Source organism: Microtus pennsylvanicus, chromosome 19 (genome assembly GCF_037038515.1).
Source record: "Microtus pennsylvanicus isolate mMicPen1 chromosome 19, mMicPen1.hap1, whole genome shotgun sequence".
Lineage (NCBI taxonomy): Eukaryota > Metazoa > Chordata > Mammalia > Rodentia > Cricetidae > Microtus > Microtus pennsylvanicus.
Window position 1 is genome coordinate 28699900 of NC_134597.1, and position 16182 is coordinate 28716081.

At 36.1% G+C, this 16182-nt stretch overlaps 1 protein-coding gene across 7 annotated transcripts in view; it reads right to left on the reverse strand.

The window, feature by feature from the left end:
- The window catches only part of Cnot4 (CCR4-NOT transcription complex subunit 4), a 105092-nt gene that overhangs the window by 60629 nt on the left and 28281 nt on the right, over positions 1–16182 (reverse strand). For all 7 annotated transcript variants that reach the window (XM_075953783.1, XM_075953782.1, XM_075953779.1 and 4 more), the window contains exon 2: positions 1164–1428. In XM_075953783.1, the coding sequence (XP_075809898.1) occupies positions 1164–1337 (174 nt within the window). In that variant the 5' untranslated portion in view covers positions 1338–1428. The remainder of the gene's footprint in view (positions 1–1163; positions 1429–16182) is intronic.

Below are 16182 nucleotides of genomic sequence, written 5' to 3' on the forward strand. Positions count from 1 at the left end.
GTAAAGATTTATCATTGTGTCCTCAAAAAATACCAGCAATCTCTCTGTTGTATGTCTTTTTTTTTCCATCTCAGGATTATAGTATCTTCACTCCAAAAGCTAACATCAGGGTCACTGGTGGACCAAAAATATGGAATCAGAGGGCCAGGCTTTGAATTCTAGCCAAGCTGCTCCAAAACTATATGACCATTAGCCCCAGCCTTCTCAACTGTAAAATGAGAAGCACATTTAACTAGAAGTTCTGTGGGAGTTAAAAGTGATTAAAATATGACCTGCATAAATAAGTACTAAAGACTCAGTTATCAGTACTACTAATAATAACAAATGGATGGCAGTAACTTAAAACTGAGTATAAAGATCCCAGAAAGATGTGATGATTAATTTTCATTGTCAATCTGACTGAATTTAAAATCATCTAGACACACACACACACACCTCTGGGCATGTCGCAAAGTCTGTATCCAGATAGGACTAGTGGAGGGGGAAATACCCCACACTAATGTGACTGGCATCATTCCATGGACTGGGGTGCACAACTGAATGGAAAGGTAAGAGGTAGGCTGAGTGTCTGAATGCCCCTCTCTGCTTTCTAACTCTGGTGAACTACTTTCCTATTTAGTACTAGAAAACTAGTGTGAATCACCCCACATATTAATACAGAACATGTTTTTCAAGTTCCATATTATCATCCAAACTCAATGGTTCTTTATGAATCTTCTTAATAAGAAAGCACCAAGACTGTGTCTGTTTCCTTGGCTAGAGAAATTATATGACTTTACAGAAGCAACACTGCTAGTTAACACAACAAAGGCAACACTTGACCATGACTCCCAGTCCAGTGTTCTTTCTCTACTCCATTACACCTTAAAGATCACACAATGTTTGTGTTGGGTGGAAGACTTGTTTGTTGGGGGGGGGGGGGGGTTTAAATATCCTGTGGGAATAGTCTTGACCATCTCTGGGGAGGGGTCATCGTTTGGTGGGCTTTCTCGAGGAGTGGAGTCTGGACTGAGGCAACTTCCAGGGGAAGGGGCTCGAAATGGAACTTACACCTGAATAGTTTGTTTTAAAGTCAATCACTCACAGCTATGAAGAAACTATGCAGTTAATACTGGAGAGTAAAAAGTCCAGATAGTAAAATAGAGTTGTTTAGAAGCACTTACCTTTCTACATGCAGGACAAAGCCCATTCTCATCAGTGCGAATTCGATGCCAACAAAATCGGCATATCTGGTAGCCACAGGTGCAAGGGAAAAAGTTAATATCGTCTATCTCTAAGGGCTCCATACAAAGAGGGCATTCCACAGGGTCTTCCTTTGCATCAGGACTGCGAGACATCTTCACACTTGTTAGACAGCAGCAAAGTTTATAATAATTTAAGGGAGAAGGAAATTCAGCACTGAGAGCTAAAATGTAGAACTCTGAAGACCTGCATGAGAAAAAAAATAAAAAACATACCATTTACTACAGGAAAAATACTAACTTTTGCTATAACCACAGGACAGATTTCAGAAATTTTCCTCATATGAAGAAAAAAACTGGCATTATATTGGGTTTCAAATGCAATAGAAACTAAAACAATTCCCATTTTTTTCCAGCTAAGACATTTAATACTGATCTGAACACTGTTTATAACACATTTTAGAAAAATATAAAATAAAGACCTTCAGTTATAAAATAACCTGAGACCAATGAAATGGCTCAGTGGGTGAATACATTTGCTACACAAGCCTACTGACCCGAGCCCAATCACTAGAGTTCACACGGGAGAGAACCAAGTCCATAAAGTTTTCCTTTGACTTCTACGCACACACCATGACATACGCATTCTCTGTCATAATATCATCCTCTTTCATAATAATAATAACAATAATAACGCTAAAAAGTTCAAAGCTATGCACACTTGATTATGCATCGTCCACTTAAAAGCTAATAAAGGACATAACAATTATGATAAGCAAAATGTACCACAATTAACAAAAGGAACTGATAAAAATCAATTTAATCACTTAGGCTGGAGAGATGGCTCAGAGGTTAAGAGCTCTGACTGATCTTCCAGAGGTCCTGAGTTCAATTCCCAGCAACCACATGGCAGCTCACAGTCATCTATGAGAGCTGATGCCAACACTATATACCTAACAATAGATAAACTCTTAAAAAACCACAGTAGAATGATAATTTTTAAAAAATTAATCACTTATAGCTACATATATAATTATATTAATGAAAAATTTTTGCCAGAGAAAATATAGCTTAAAACCAAGCAAGCATGCCATAACTGCTTACAAGTATGTAATATGATGCCAGTAAAAACTGCTGAACAAATAGATGTATTTATAAAATATTTCTATAGTAAATATTACAAAAAGCCTGTTTAAAAAAAATCAAACAGAGAACAAATAGACCTTTCTAACCCAATCATGCTTTGTGAAATGTGAATTCTTTTTAAGTTACAGAGAGTTGAACACTACAGTTAACAATTTCATGCTGATGGGTAAGTTGCAATCACTACATGCAGTTGAAAATGGAAAAGCTGCAAACAAGTCTACATCTGGATGCAGTCCTAGAGCACAAAGGTTTAGAAACAACACAAAATTGAACAAAATGATTTTAAAGGTCACACTGAAGAGCAGAGAGAACAACTGACTCATCTGAGGGCTAACTGTGACATTAGCCCTATCAGTACCCAACTGTCTGCTGTGAAGCTGAACTTCTTACTTCACAAAAGCAGAGAAAATATCAAAGAAACTAAAAAAAAGAAGAAATAGAAATAAACAATAAACAATAATATTTTAATTTTTAACAGAAATCATACTACAAATCAATACAGATGAAATGGGCGCCCCCCTCCCCATTTTTGTTTTTTGACACAAGGTCTCTCTGTAACAGCCCTGGTTGTCCTGGAACTCACTTTGTAGACCAGACTGGCCTTGAATACACAGAGATTCACCTGTCTCTGTCCCTTGAGTGCTGGGATTAAAGGAAGTGCCACCATCCTATAAGCAGTAAGAAGCATTGGTACAGAAAGTGTCCCAGGTAGGGGCGAATCATTTTATAAATAATAACACTGGTGCATATCTAATTTATACTATTAATAAAATAACACCTGGGGAGATTGCAGAGGACTTTATTCTCAGCACTTGGGTTTCTGAGTTAAGGCTAGGCTGGTCTCCACAGAGAGTTTCAGGACATCCAGGGCTACACAGAGAAACCATGCCTCCAAAAACCAAAATAAATAAATAAAATAAAATAGCACCCAAAGGTGACTGAAAACTTATTTGGTATAATAAACTGCTGAAGTGTTGGAAAAATAAACAGGTGAGGCTTTCTTCACCCACTTAAGCCGTGTTCACCCAAAATGAGAGGCATAAAAAGATACTGTTGACTAATACAAAAAGAAGAAAAGAAAATTAAAAGCAAGTATCCTAGGTTCAGTTCACATTACCCACATGATGGCTCTTAAACATCCATAGCTCCAGTTCTAGAAAATTCAACACCATCTTCTGGCCTTTAAGAGCACATATGAAATCTTCAAAAAAAATAGACAGACAGCCAAAGGCAGACAGATAGGTAAATAGATAATGAAGAAATAAATAAAAGCCTGTGTCTTTTATTCAATATACTGCCTGTATAAGAAGTTCTTCTACATACACACACCCATATAACAAATATTATATTATGTTAGCAATCATTATATCAAAGAGCAAAATATTGCCAACATAGCATCCAGAAATAGGTAAATCATTAATAGTTAAGATACAGAAATAAAGCTGTGAATGCTTATAATCCCAGCATGAGTGAAGTGGAGACAGGAAGATACAAGAATGCTGTGTGTCTATGCTACATAGCCAGATGTAGGCCTTCTAGGGCTACAGTGTGAAACCCTGGTGAGAGAGAGAAAGAGAAATAGCAATTTAATAACTTTTTGTAAGTTGACACAGAAAGAGATTTATTCATTATTTAAACTTACTTTACATAACAAGACCTGTATATATAAACTTAATTTCACCAAGAAAATAAGACAAGGATGTTGACATAGCCAAAAAAAAAAAAAATAGAAGTAGTCATCTTCTGTTAGAAAAATCCGTTACTATCTGTATTGATATAAAAACGTTACTTTTTAAATTAAAGTGTCCAAAACCACTAGGTGGGTTGTTTTCATTTTCTTGAGAAAATGCCTGACTTTGATGATTAGATGGGGGATGCTGTTTTCTATCATACAATATGGGGCAGCCACGATGTACACTCCTATTTTTTACATAAAGAAAACTGACGGGAAATTCAGAGGAACTACATGTGATATGATATGTTCCTGAAATGTCTTCCTACGAGTTTGCAATTTTATTTAAAATTTAAAGTTTAAAAAAAGAAAGAAATGGATATGTATTCATAAACAATCCAATATTCCTAGCTTGTAAATCTGGATTAGCCATTTTTTTTATATTAAAACCAGGAATGCGGAATAGAATTCTGCTGAGTAACGTGAACATTTAAAACTAGAAAATAGGCTCCTTCCCAGCGTCCACCAATAGGAAATCAACCTGAAATTAAGAACTGCTATGTATACCTCTAATATCTGTGGCTTTAAGATGTTTTCTTTCCTCTTCTTTTCTGTCCTTTTTTTTTGGGGGGGGGGAGGGTATACAGGGGGAAGGAAAGGGCCTCTCAATGCAGCCCTGGCTGTCCTGGAACTCACTATGTAAACCAGACTATCCTCAAAGTCAGTGCATTCGCCTGTCTCTGCTTCCTGAGTGCTGGGATTAAAGACTTTCTCTTAACTACACATCAATTGCATTTAGTGAAGTAATTTACTGAATGTCGAGAAGGAAACAATATATCGGGACTCAGAAATACCAAATCCTTCTAGAAAGTGTACCTCTTCAAATAAAAAATAATACTTCCAAGGTTTCTTTAAAGTTATTTTTAATTTTTAAAGGTTTTTAAACTGTATATTTTACATTGAGAAAGGAAGGAAGGACAAAGTAGCATGAGATAGTATAACAGATAATACAAAAGCAACTTCATCTGCATACTTTTGGTATAATGGACAGATTCCACAGAAGTGGGTCACCAAATGTTATCCAAAAATCGTAAAATATATGTGGATAATCTGACATTTGAAGAAAAAGAGCTCATTTCCACCTCACCTTTTCCACTACTACATATATGATCTTGGGTAACATAGTCCAAAATTCTAGGATTTGACTTACCTCAAAAAACTGCAAACAGGGGCAGTGAGATAGCTCAGAGAATACAGGTGCTTGCCACCAAACCTAAAGATCTGACTGATCCCTTGAAGTCATCTGGTAGAAAAGATGAACCAACTTCTGCATATTGTCCCTTGATAACATAGAGTTTGTGGTGCATACAAGCAAGCAAACACACACATAGTAAAACTACACATAGAAATTTAAATTTTAAAAAATTATTGTAAAAAGTATTTCTGCCAAAGGAGGGCAATATCCCAGAAAGACAGTCAAAAATTTAAAAAGGGACAATGAGAAAAGAACCCGATAAAAGTAAAAATAAAAAGAATAACATATAAAGTTAACTTGCAAGTCTTAAGAATGGTAATAATAAAAAAAACTAGTAAATAACAGCATATAGGTAAGAGAAGAGCAAAATAAACTAATACACCCTGAAGTGCAACTGTAAAGATGGTAAAATTTAAAGTGCAAACATGTAACACTCTACAATTACTAATTCCATATCCTTATAGCTACATTAGAGAAATGGGTGACCATTTGTGATGTGCCCAAATTCCCTAAATGAATGTTTATAAACATTTGTTTACAATTAAAGGGAGATATGCTATAGAGATGAATTCTTTGCATTGGTATGGATCTTGGTTTACTGACACAAATTTTAGGTCAATTTTGTTATATGTATCTGTTCCTGATTAACGTATTGTGTTTCTACGGCTCATTTAAAAATGTAATGTATAATTAAGAAATACAGGTTAATAATCATCTATAATAGTCAAGCCTGTAGTCATATTAGTTAGGTTTTCTAATGTACAGAGATATATTTCAGATGGACAGGTATTCTACAAACCTTTCAAAGACTAACAGAATATGGCATTTAAAATGTTTTAAAAACTTAGGATTTTTCATGACAATGAGACTCATCTGCTCCTGGCAGCCCCAATCTATTTCAGGAGGATGATGAACATCAAAGAGGTTCCTTATAGAGTTTGTTGGACATTTGGGCAAGAAACTTCTCTTGCCTGGACTGCTTGATAGCGTGCTGTATAAATTGGACATGCAGGAACCCACAAAAAAAAAAAATGACTGCTTAAGTTACCTTAAAAAGGTGAGACTACCTTTTAGGGTTCCTGTTTTATGAAAGAGTCTGCCAGACATTCTACAGGATACAAAAAAAAAAAAGTGACAAACTGCCAAAAGAGGTGAAACAGTCTTTTGAATTTCCGATATCATAAAAGAGTCTACCGGATACTATGGGCCTGTAGAGAGGCATAGAGATACTATGGGCTAAAGATGGATGCCCCAATGTTACAGCTTTGGGTGACTCTCCAGGCAGCAAGCTGTCTCTGCTAATTCTAAAGTTTTAAAAGTTGCTTTAAATGCACTTTCTGTTAACTTACGTAATATTATATCTTTCTAAGGTCTTTAATGGTGCTAAAAATATAGTTATAATTATAGCTTTCCTTAGTTATAATAAAAGTTAAATAGAAATAAATATTGCAACTGTAATTCTTGCCTGTTTTGTTATATATAATTTTACTATGTTCAAGTTAAAACCTTCCTTTTTATTTAGACAAAAAAGGGGAGGTGATATGGGATTTCCCTCTGTATGCTGTGAATATGCTTTATTACCATAGTTAACAAAGAAGGTGCTTTGGGCCTATTGCAGTACAGAATAGAGCAAGGCAGGATTTCCAAGCAGAGATAGAAGAGAAAAGAAGGCAGAGTCTGAGAGATGCCCAAAGGAGAGAGATGCTAAGATCCTCCTGGTAAACCACAGCCAGGTGGCAATACACAGATTAATAGGAATGGGTTAATTTAAGATATAAGAGTTATCCAAAAATATGCTTAAGATAGGCCAAGCAATGTTTTAATTAATACAGTTTCTATGTGACTATTTCGGGTCTGGCCAGCCAGGAAACAAGCAGCCTGTGCCTACAAATTTGTATGAGGAGTTAGGTATGAGGAGCACTGTTTTGCTATAGTAAATAATGGGCTAAATGTCCATTAATGAGAAATGGTAGGTTTGTTAATTAAAATATAGTTTTAAGGACCAAGATGGCACTCTGTGGGAGGTGGAGCAGGAGGATTGTTACAAGTTCCAAGACAGCCTGAGCAGGAAATGGAAAGTAGGTAAATACATTTTTTCTCATATGTAGATCCTAACTAATTCACATAAGCATGTATTTATGTGGAAGTGAATGCGAACACACGTAGGAAACTAGAAAGAGGCTCATGGGGGGTGCTTTAAGGAAGATGGGTGAAAAGGATTAACAACATATGAGATATGAAAGGAGGAGGAGCACATGGGGCACAAGAACACAAGAAAGGGAACACAGGCAAGGAGACAGGTAAGGGGAGAACAGGCAGATGATCAGCTAAAGCTAAGAGTATGTAAAAACAACAGAAGAAACCTAATGCTGATTAATGCTAACAATGCCAATCAAAGGTTCATAAAATTTTTAATAAAGTTTATACCTGAACAAGAGTGACATAATAAAGATGAATCTACATATATCAAAAAATGAATGAAAAGGCTACTGGAAGTACTGAATAACAAGTTTTATATTTAAAATGTTTTCTAAATAGCTGGGTGTGCTGGTTCAGAGGAAGGTGGATCTTTGACCTTCTGGATAGCCTGGTCTACATAGTGAGTCCCGGGACAGTGAAGGAGATAGAAACCCTATCTCAAAATAAATAAAACAAAAATTCTATATGATTATATAATGAACTCATAGGGGTAAATGACATAAATACTAGCAGTGAGAACATGAAAGAAACAGGAAGCCTAGAAACTAGAAACTTGAACCTTATCTGTGCTTCTTTGGGGCGGTGCGTTCCTAGGAATCGACCATGCTTCTTCTGGAAGAGCAGCCAGTACTCTCAATCACTAGGCCATCTCTTCAGTCCCAATCTATGTTCTTTCTTGTGCAAACTATCCATGTTTTTCTTCTCTAACAGCAATTTTTTAAAACTCTTCCACAACTGAGATTTTACTAGTTGAGGAGTAGAGTGCATAGACATTTCTCTTTTTTTCTTCTTTTCTTTTCTTTTTTTTTCTTTTGGCTTTTTGAGACAGGGTTTCTCTGTGTAACAGTCCTAGCTGTCCTGGAACTCTGTAGACCAGGGCAACCTGGAACTCACTGATAAACACCTGCCTCTGCATCCCAGTATTGGGATTAAAGGTATGCACTACCACCGCCGGGGCGACATTTCAATTCTTAAAACATGCACCCAAACTCTGAAGAGCAATACATTGTGTTCATGTACCCAAAAGAGCCATGTGTTATTTCTCTCTGAACTTATTCCAGTAATATTCCAGTCCCAAACTTCGCAGGTTTTACATAAAAATCAAATGCTCATAATCCTTAATTTTATTGATTTACAATATTATGCCACATACAGAACATACTCAAAATTTCCATCTTTCACAGCATATTATCACAACTGTTAGGAAAATGGACTGCCATGACCAGTAACTACAGTTCTGAAAAGGCAAAGACAAAGAGTGGGTTTTTTTGGCAAGCAGTTCTACTAGAAACACGAGACCAGATATAACTGAAAATATTCCTGACACAAATGCACAACTGAGATTCCAAAATTACCGTTTAGCATGCTCTGTGTTGTAGGATATAAAACTAGCTTCCTCTTCAGAATGTTACGATGACCCCTGAGACAAGTCACAATTTCTCCTAATTCAGTACCCAAATTGTTTTTTAAAGATAACTTTTTAAAGAACATTAAACTTTCAACCTTTTGAATTTAAGGAATGTGTCTATTTTGTTCTATATTGTACCACAGACACAGACTGCAGACTATAGCTTCCCAGAACTTTATATGAAGGGATGAGAATCCTCAAAGAAGAAATGCATACAACTAGTATTTGTCATTTAATCATAGGGCCAGAGATAATCTGCTTACATTTAAATGTTCCTTTATTTTTGAACTTTTAGACATGAATATTTGCTTTCTAACAAAAAAAATTAAGTCTTAAGCACAGCTAACAAACAAGAATAAAATGATTGATGAGACCCAAACAAACAAACAAAACAAAACAAAAAAAACAGCACCAACACGCTCCCTATTAGTATTCTCTCAGAAAGCAGCTAGGACTTTTCTTTAAAAAGGGGGTGGGGCATAACCTGGTGAAGGTATCATTAATAAGATAAAAGCAAATCTGCATAGAATCAAAGTAAGATGAATAGAGTGTGGCATTTACTATTCCCTACCACAATTGTGCAAACTAAGAGAAAAGAGTTCCTTCTGTCAGTTATTTTCAATTCTGAAAAAAAGAATAGGTGGATTCCAGGGAAACAACTTGACAGAAGGGAATACCTATTTAAAAGTCTAAGGATGAACCCAGCCCTGTACTTCAGACAAATTTATCCAGGTATCACAAGCTTTTCCCTTAGTCCAGACTTAGGAAATTGTCCTTAAAGCATTATTTCTTATCAATTTACAATGTATCAGTAGTGATGGACACAATAGCTTTAATTTTAGAATAAATACTAAATATGGCAAATGACTGTAGTCACAGTCACAAATACTTGAGATTTGGAGCCTGGAGGATTTTTTTGAGACCAATGAGAAGGCAGGCAACTAATGAGTCATGTGGAGGTGGTGAGGGTTGTCAGGAAGAAAGGGAAGAACCCAGACCTATATATAAGCTTATGGGCACACACCTATAAGCTTTCCAGAGGCTAAAACATAACTGCTGTGAGTTCCAGGTTAGACAAGGCTATGTACTGGATCAAACTAGCCCAGGGCATTGTGTATTCTTAAGCAAACCCTGAACTGCTGTGCAATAGCCTTAGTGTTTGGTTTTTGAGGCTGCTTTGCTATGTAGAGACCTGTCAGACCTCTGACTCTCAGGTGCTGGCATTACAGGAGTGTACACAACTCCTGGCTGTTATTTTTTGGGAAAATTTTTCTTTTGGTGTTAAGACTCTATTATACAGCAGCCCAGGCAGGCCTCAATCTTTCAACAATTCTTCTGCCTTCACCTCTGGAGTACTTTGAGCATAGATATGTGCTTCTGTACCTAGATATTATTTAAAAATTCTGATTTTGTATATGAATATTGGTTTGATAAACATTCCCCCCCCCTTTGGTTTTTCAAGACAGGATCTCTCTGAGTATCCTTGGCTGTCCTGGAACTCACTCTGTAGACCAGGCTGGCCTTGAATTAAGAGAGGTCCACCTTCTTCTGCCTCCCAACTACTGGTCTTAAAGGTGTGCACCACCACTGCCTGGCATGGTGAAAATCTTTTACTGACAGAACAATGAATCGGTCATGCATAGAACAGAATATTTTTGGTAGTACTATTTTAAGTTGAATGCTGTTAAACTGTTAACATTCTAGAATTTACTGAGTCACAATAGAAAGAGTAAGAAATTAAAAAGCAGGATTTTCCTTATTTTAAAAGAATTAATAGCTTCTCTGTGTTTTAAGCCCCTTAAGTGTCTTAGTATTTAATTTTATCCTGAATGTCTGGGAAACAAAATATCAGGAAAATAAAGGTCTGGAAAACAAGTTTTAACAAGAAAAAAATAGTTAAACATAGTAGTGAGTTTGAAATAATGAAGGAAAATACTAGGTTTTAACTAAAAAGGAAATGAAATGGTTTGTATGAAAATAGTAGAAAGAAATGGGAAGAATGAAGAACAAACACCCAATGTGAACAATTAAAATTAAGTTGATATTTAGTTACTTAGTTACAAGCTTTGTTTGGTTTGATTTGGATTTTTTGAGACAGGGTCTCTGTGTAGCTCTGGCTGTCCTGGAACTTGCTCTGTAGATCAGGCTGACCTCAAACTCACAGAGATCTGCCTTTCTCTGCCTCCTGAAAGCTGGGATTAAAGGTGTGCACCACCAATATCCAGCCAGTTACAAGTATTTATAATACCACTTTTTGTAATGTAATTAGTCTTCCTATGTTAAAATAAAGTAATACAACTAACACATTCCATTACATTATTATAAAAACTACAGAGTACTAATGGAGAAAATTAAAGAGTGAAACCATGCTATAAACAGTTATAATAAAAAGCTGCAAGTATCTGAAAACTATACTATCACACTTTAAAAAATTATTTAAAAAATAATAAATAACTTAAACTTTCATAGTGACCAGAACATCAGTACTTTATTATCTCACCAATGATCCGAGACTAGGCAAATTATGAAAATTATTGGTAACACTTGCAATACTTCTAAAAGCATTAAAAAACAAAATGGGGGGGTGGTAATTGCAGAAAGATAATCAGTAGTTAAGAGTACATAATGCTCTTGCAAAAAACCCACGTTTCTTTCCCAGAATGGAAGTGGGCAGCTCACAACCACCCGTAACTCCAGCTCAAGGATACTGTCCTCTTCTGGACTCAGTGGGCACTGCACTCACATTAACAAAGACCACGAAACAGACACACCATTAAAAAATAAAACGAAATCTTTAAAAATGTCCTGTTTCCCAGCCTGGTGTATAAAGTAAGTTCCAGGACAGCCAGGGCTACACAGAGAAACCCTGTCTTGAAAAGAAAAGAAAAAAAAAATTCCCATTTCAACAGAGCAGAGATATATTAACTAAGCAGCAATCCATATCCGTGAGAACCACAGAATTTGCATGATGTCTCTAATAACCCAGATGACAACCCTTCAAGAAAGTTTGCTTCAGGTAGAAAGTTAGATTTATAAGATTATGTTCCCTTAAAAAGGCTAAAATGTTATTGTATTAAGCAAACATAAGCACACAGTTCTTTGTACTTGTAGTTAAAATGATAGAAGTGGATGAGGAACAATAGGGAAGTAAAGATAAACAAAGCTAGAGGAAACTAGACAATAAATCTAATACTAAAATCCTAATAAAGAAACTTAATAGATTTAAACTATTCTAAACACAATACTAGCAAAATCAAATAAATCACATTATAGAGTTCCTAGAAGTTCAAGTATTCTGTTAAGTCAAAATTATGAATGGCCTCAATAAATCAGAACAAAACAGTATCCATCTCAAGAAATTAAAAAGTAAATTGAAAGACAAGACTAAAATCCCTTAATACTAAAGGCAGACATAGCTCTCAACCTGTAACCTCATCAATGGTAGACACAGACAGACAGATTACAGGCGGTCCTTAGCTAGTGTAGTGAAATAGAGGAACTGAGATTAGGTTCCGAGTACCTGCCTCAAAAGAATAAGATGGAGAACAATTAAGAAATATACCTAATAACCTCCCCTGGCCTCACAGGCCTTATATGGGTAGATATGCCCACTCACACACAAACACAACACAAAACAAACTAATGATAAAAAGATAACCGTTTCACATGGTAATGGATATATACGCTAATACACTCTAAATTCAGGTCAAATATAAATTCTATCACTACAATATTTCAGAAACTATAACAAATGAAAGGGAGAAATACGGACATTATTACAGATAACAAATTTAAAAAGCATCAATAAACACTAAAGAAACTGCATGTTAGTAAATTTAATATATAAAAGGAAATGCCTAGATACCATGAAAATAATCTTTTAAAATGGACAGGGAAAGCCAGGAGGTGGTGACACACACCTTTAATCCTAACACTCAGGAAGCAGAGGCAGGCAGTTAGAGGCCACCCTGGTCTACAACAGAATGAGTTCTACGACAGCCAGGGCCACACAGAAAAATCTTGCCTCATAAAACAAACAAACAAACAAAAAAGACAAGATGCTTAATCACATTAGATGATTAAGTTTAAGCAAAAGGATGTAACTGAAAATATATGTATAACATCCAGATCATCTTAAGTGCATAGTTTCTTGCCTATTGAGAGAAAAGGGCCAAACTAACAGTGAAATCCCAAAGAGAACAGCAGAGCTAACTCAGTAATAACCTAGGGATTCCTAGAGGCTCTTGCTGAGAACAAACCAATCTTGTTAATCCTCTCTTATGGACTTTTAGGTAAAAGAAAAAGAAACTAACTTCTTTACACCACTATGTTCTGGAGTCCCTTGAAACAGCAACTTGATCTAATATGTACCCTTTCTAAATTTTTCATATAATTTTTTTTTCAGTGCCAGGGATCAAACCCAGGATCTCCCATAAACTAGGCAGGTGCTCTACTACTAAACTAACACTCCTGATACCTTATATAATTATATAAAACAATAAACTGTGGACTTTAAAAAGAAATAGAACAAGGGGGATTTCCCATTCTACCATCAAATTACCACTGCTATTTTTTAAAAATGAAATTATATAACTTTTTATAATGAAAATACATGCCATCTATGTCAGGACTAAAAAAAAGTTAGCAGGGATAAAATATGGCTTAGTAGACAAGATGCATTCTGCCAAGATAATGATGGAAGTTTGATCCCTGTGGTCCCACATGGCAGGAGAACCCACTTCCACAAATTGTCTTTTAGTCTCCACATGTACACCCTGGCACATACACACTTGCATATATATAAATAAATGTAATAAAAATGCTTTTAAAAGTTGGTATACTTGGCCAAAAAATTCAGAGACCCTCCCCCTCAAACTACTGGAAATAAATTGCTTTTAAGACACTACTTTAAAAAAAAATCAAATCTGAGAGTGTGCAAATATTGTTAAATCGAACCACTTGGCTAATTATTTATTTTCATAAAAATTGTGACATGTCTAAAATTAGCACTTTCACAACTAGAAATAAAATTGGAAATAAGTATCAGAAAAGAAATCATGATGGTAGAATAGTGTGAAAAAGAGATCATAGGGCATTCAACTGATTGTACTGTGTATGTGTGTTGTTTGGGTTGTGGGAGGTAATGCTGAGAGCTGAATCCTGGCTATTGTGATTGCTAAGGACAGGCACTCACCTACTTTGCCAGCCTAGATAAAAATGATGGTTGATATGCAAAACTACCAAGAGATAAAGAACCAAAGAGTTAAGCCTTCAAATAGCCTAAAAATTGCTAGCCAATATTTCCTTCATTTCTCTGAACTCTATACGTCCCTGAGTATACAATTAACTGCTTCATTTCTTCAAAACTGTCTAATGTCACTCACTAACCTACACACTAGTGCCTTGCAGAGAGTGTCCCTACACCTAGCTAAAGGAGACTATGTCTATGTAAAACACCTCCAGTGACCCTCAGTACAAAAGGTCATATTTGCAGAAAGTATTGCGTAGCACTGAACCCTTTCAAACTAACCCTATTAATATTATAATTGCTCCTATAAGAAATTACATATAGAAAGAAAAACTTAAATATACAATTGATGAATTACAAAAACAAAAAAGTTAAAATAAGTATACTAAAAGAAATAAATGCGATTTTTTTTTTGAGACAGGGTCTCTCTGTGTAGCACTGACTGTCGTAGCTCTTGCTCTGTAGACCAGGCCAGTCTCGAACTCAATAGAGATCTGTGGGTCTCTGGGATTAAAGAAGTGTGAGGCTACCACCACCTGGCATAATTTTTCTTTCACACAGGGTCCCACTATGAGGTTCTTATGGCCTTGAACTCACTAGGTAGACCAGACAATGCCTCAGTGCTTGAATTAAATAGACACACACTATCATGCCTGGTACAATTTTCTTTTGGACACACACACACACACAAAAAAAGAGATAACTAGCCTTCTATAGAATCAAGTTTTAATAAAGTGATTGGCTTGCAAGTTTGAAAATAAGTCCTAAAGGTGTCATAAATGGGAAAATAAAAATTAATTAGCCTCAAATGGATGGAGCTAGAAAACATCATTTTGAGTGAGGGAACCCTGCCCCAGAAAGACAATTATCACATGTACTCACTCATAAGTGATTTTAAGCACAAAAAAAAAAAAAAAAAAAAAAAAAAAAAAAAAAAACCTACACAATCCCAGAGAACCCTAGACAACAATGAGGACCCTAACAGAGACATACATAGATCTAATCTACATGAGAAGTAGAAAAAGACAAGATCTCCTGAGTAAATTGGGAGCATGGGGACCTTGGGAGAGGGTTGAGGGGGAGGGGAAAGTGAGAGAAAGGAACAGAGAAAAATGTAGAGCTCAATAAAAAAAAAATCAATAAAAATTTAAAAAACATAAAAATATCTTTGTTATCAAAATTAGCTTTGTCAAAATGGCTACAAAAAAATATCAAAAGTGAATAGCCCCTACCAAAAAAAATTAATCAGCCTCTTCTTTAGGTGCTTCTTCTGATAAACGAGCTAGTGATATGTTTCACTTAATAATAAACAGATAAAGGGTGTTGTGATGGAGGAGGGTCATCATTCTATCTGTTGTTTCATTGGTTAAGTAATAAAGAAACTGCTTGGCCTCTGATAGGACAGGAAATTAGGTAGGCGGAGTAGACAGAACAGAATGCTGGGAGAAAGAAGCTGAGTCAGGTCAGTCACCATGATTCTCCCAATCCAGACACACGCAGGTTAAGATCTTCCCTGGTAAGCCACCTCGTGGGCTACACAGATTATTAGAAATGGGTTAGATCAATATGTAAGAGCTAGCCAATAAGAGGCTAAAACTAATGGGCCAAGCAGTGTTTAAAAGAATACAATTTCCTTGTAATTATTTCAGGGCATAAGCTAGCTGTGCGGGAGCTGGGCGGGAATGCAGCCCGCCGCTCCTATTACAACAGTGTTGTTAAGCTCTCACAGTCAAAAGCCATATTAAAAAATAATAAGGAGGGGCAGAAAGATGGCTTGACTTGTAAGTCTGGCAGCCTGAGTCCAATCCGCAAAATCTACATTAAGATGGAAAGAGAAAATCAACTCCACAAAGCTGTCCTCTTGACCTGCATACATGAGCGAGTTATAACACATGCAGCTGCACACATATTACACACACACACACACACACACACAACAGAGAATACCAACACTAATAACAATGAGAAAGTACAAAGATGCTCAGTGATGAAAAGCATATTCTTGCAGGATCTGAGTTCGGTTCCCAGCACCCACACTGGATGGCTCAGAACCTCCTATAAGTCCAGCTCCAG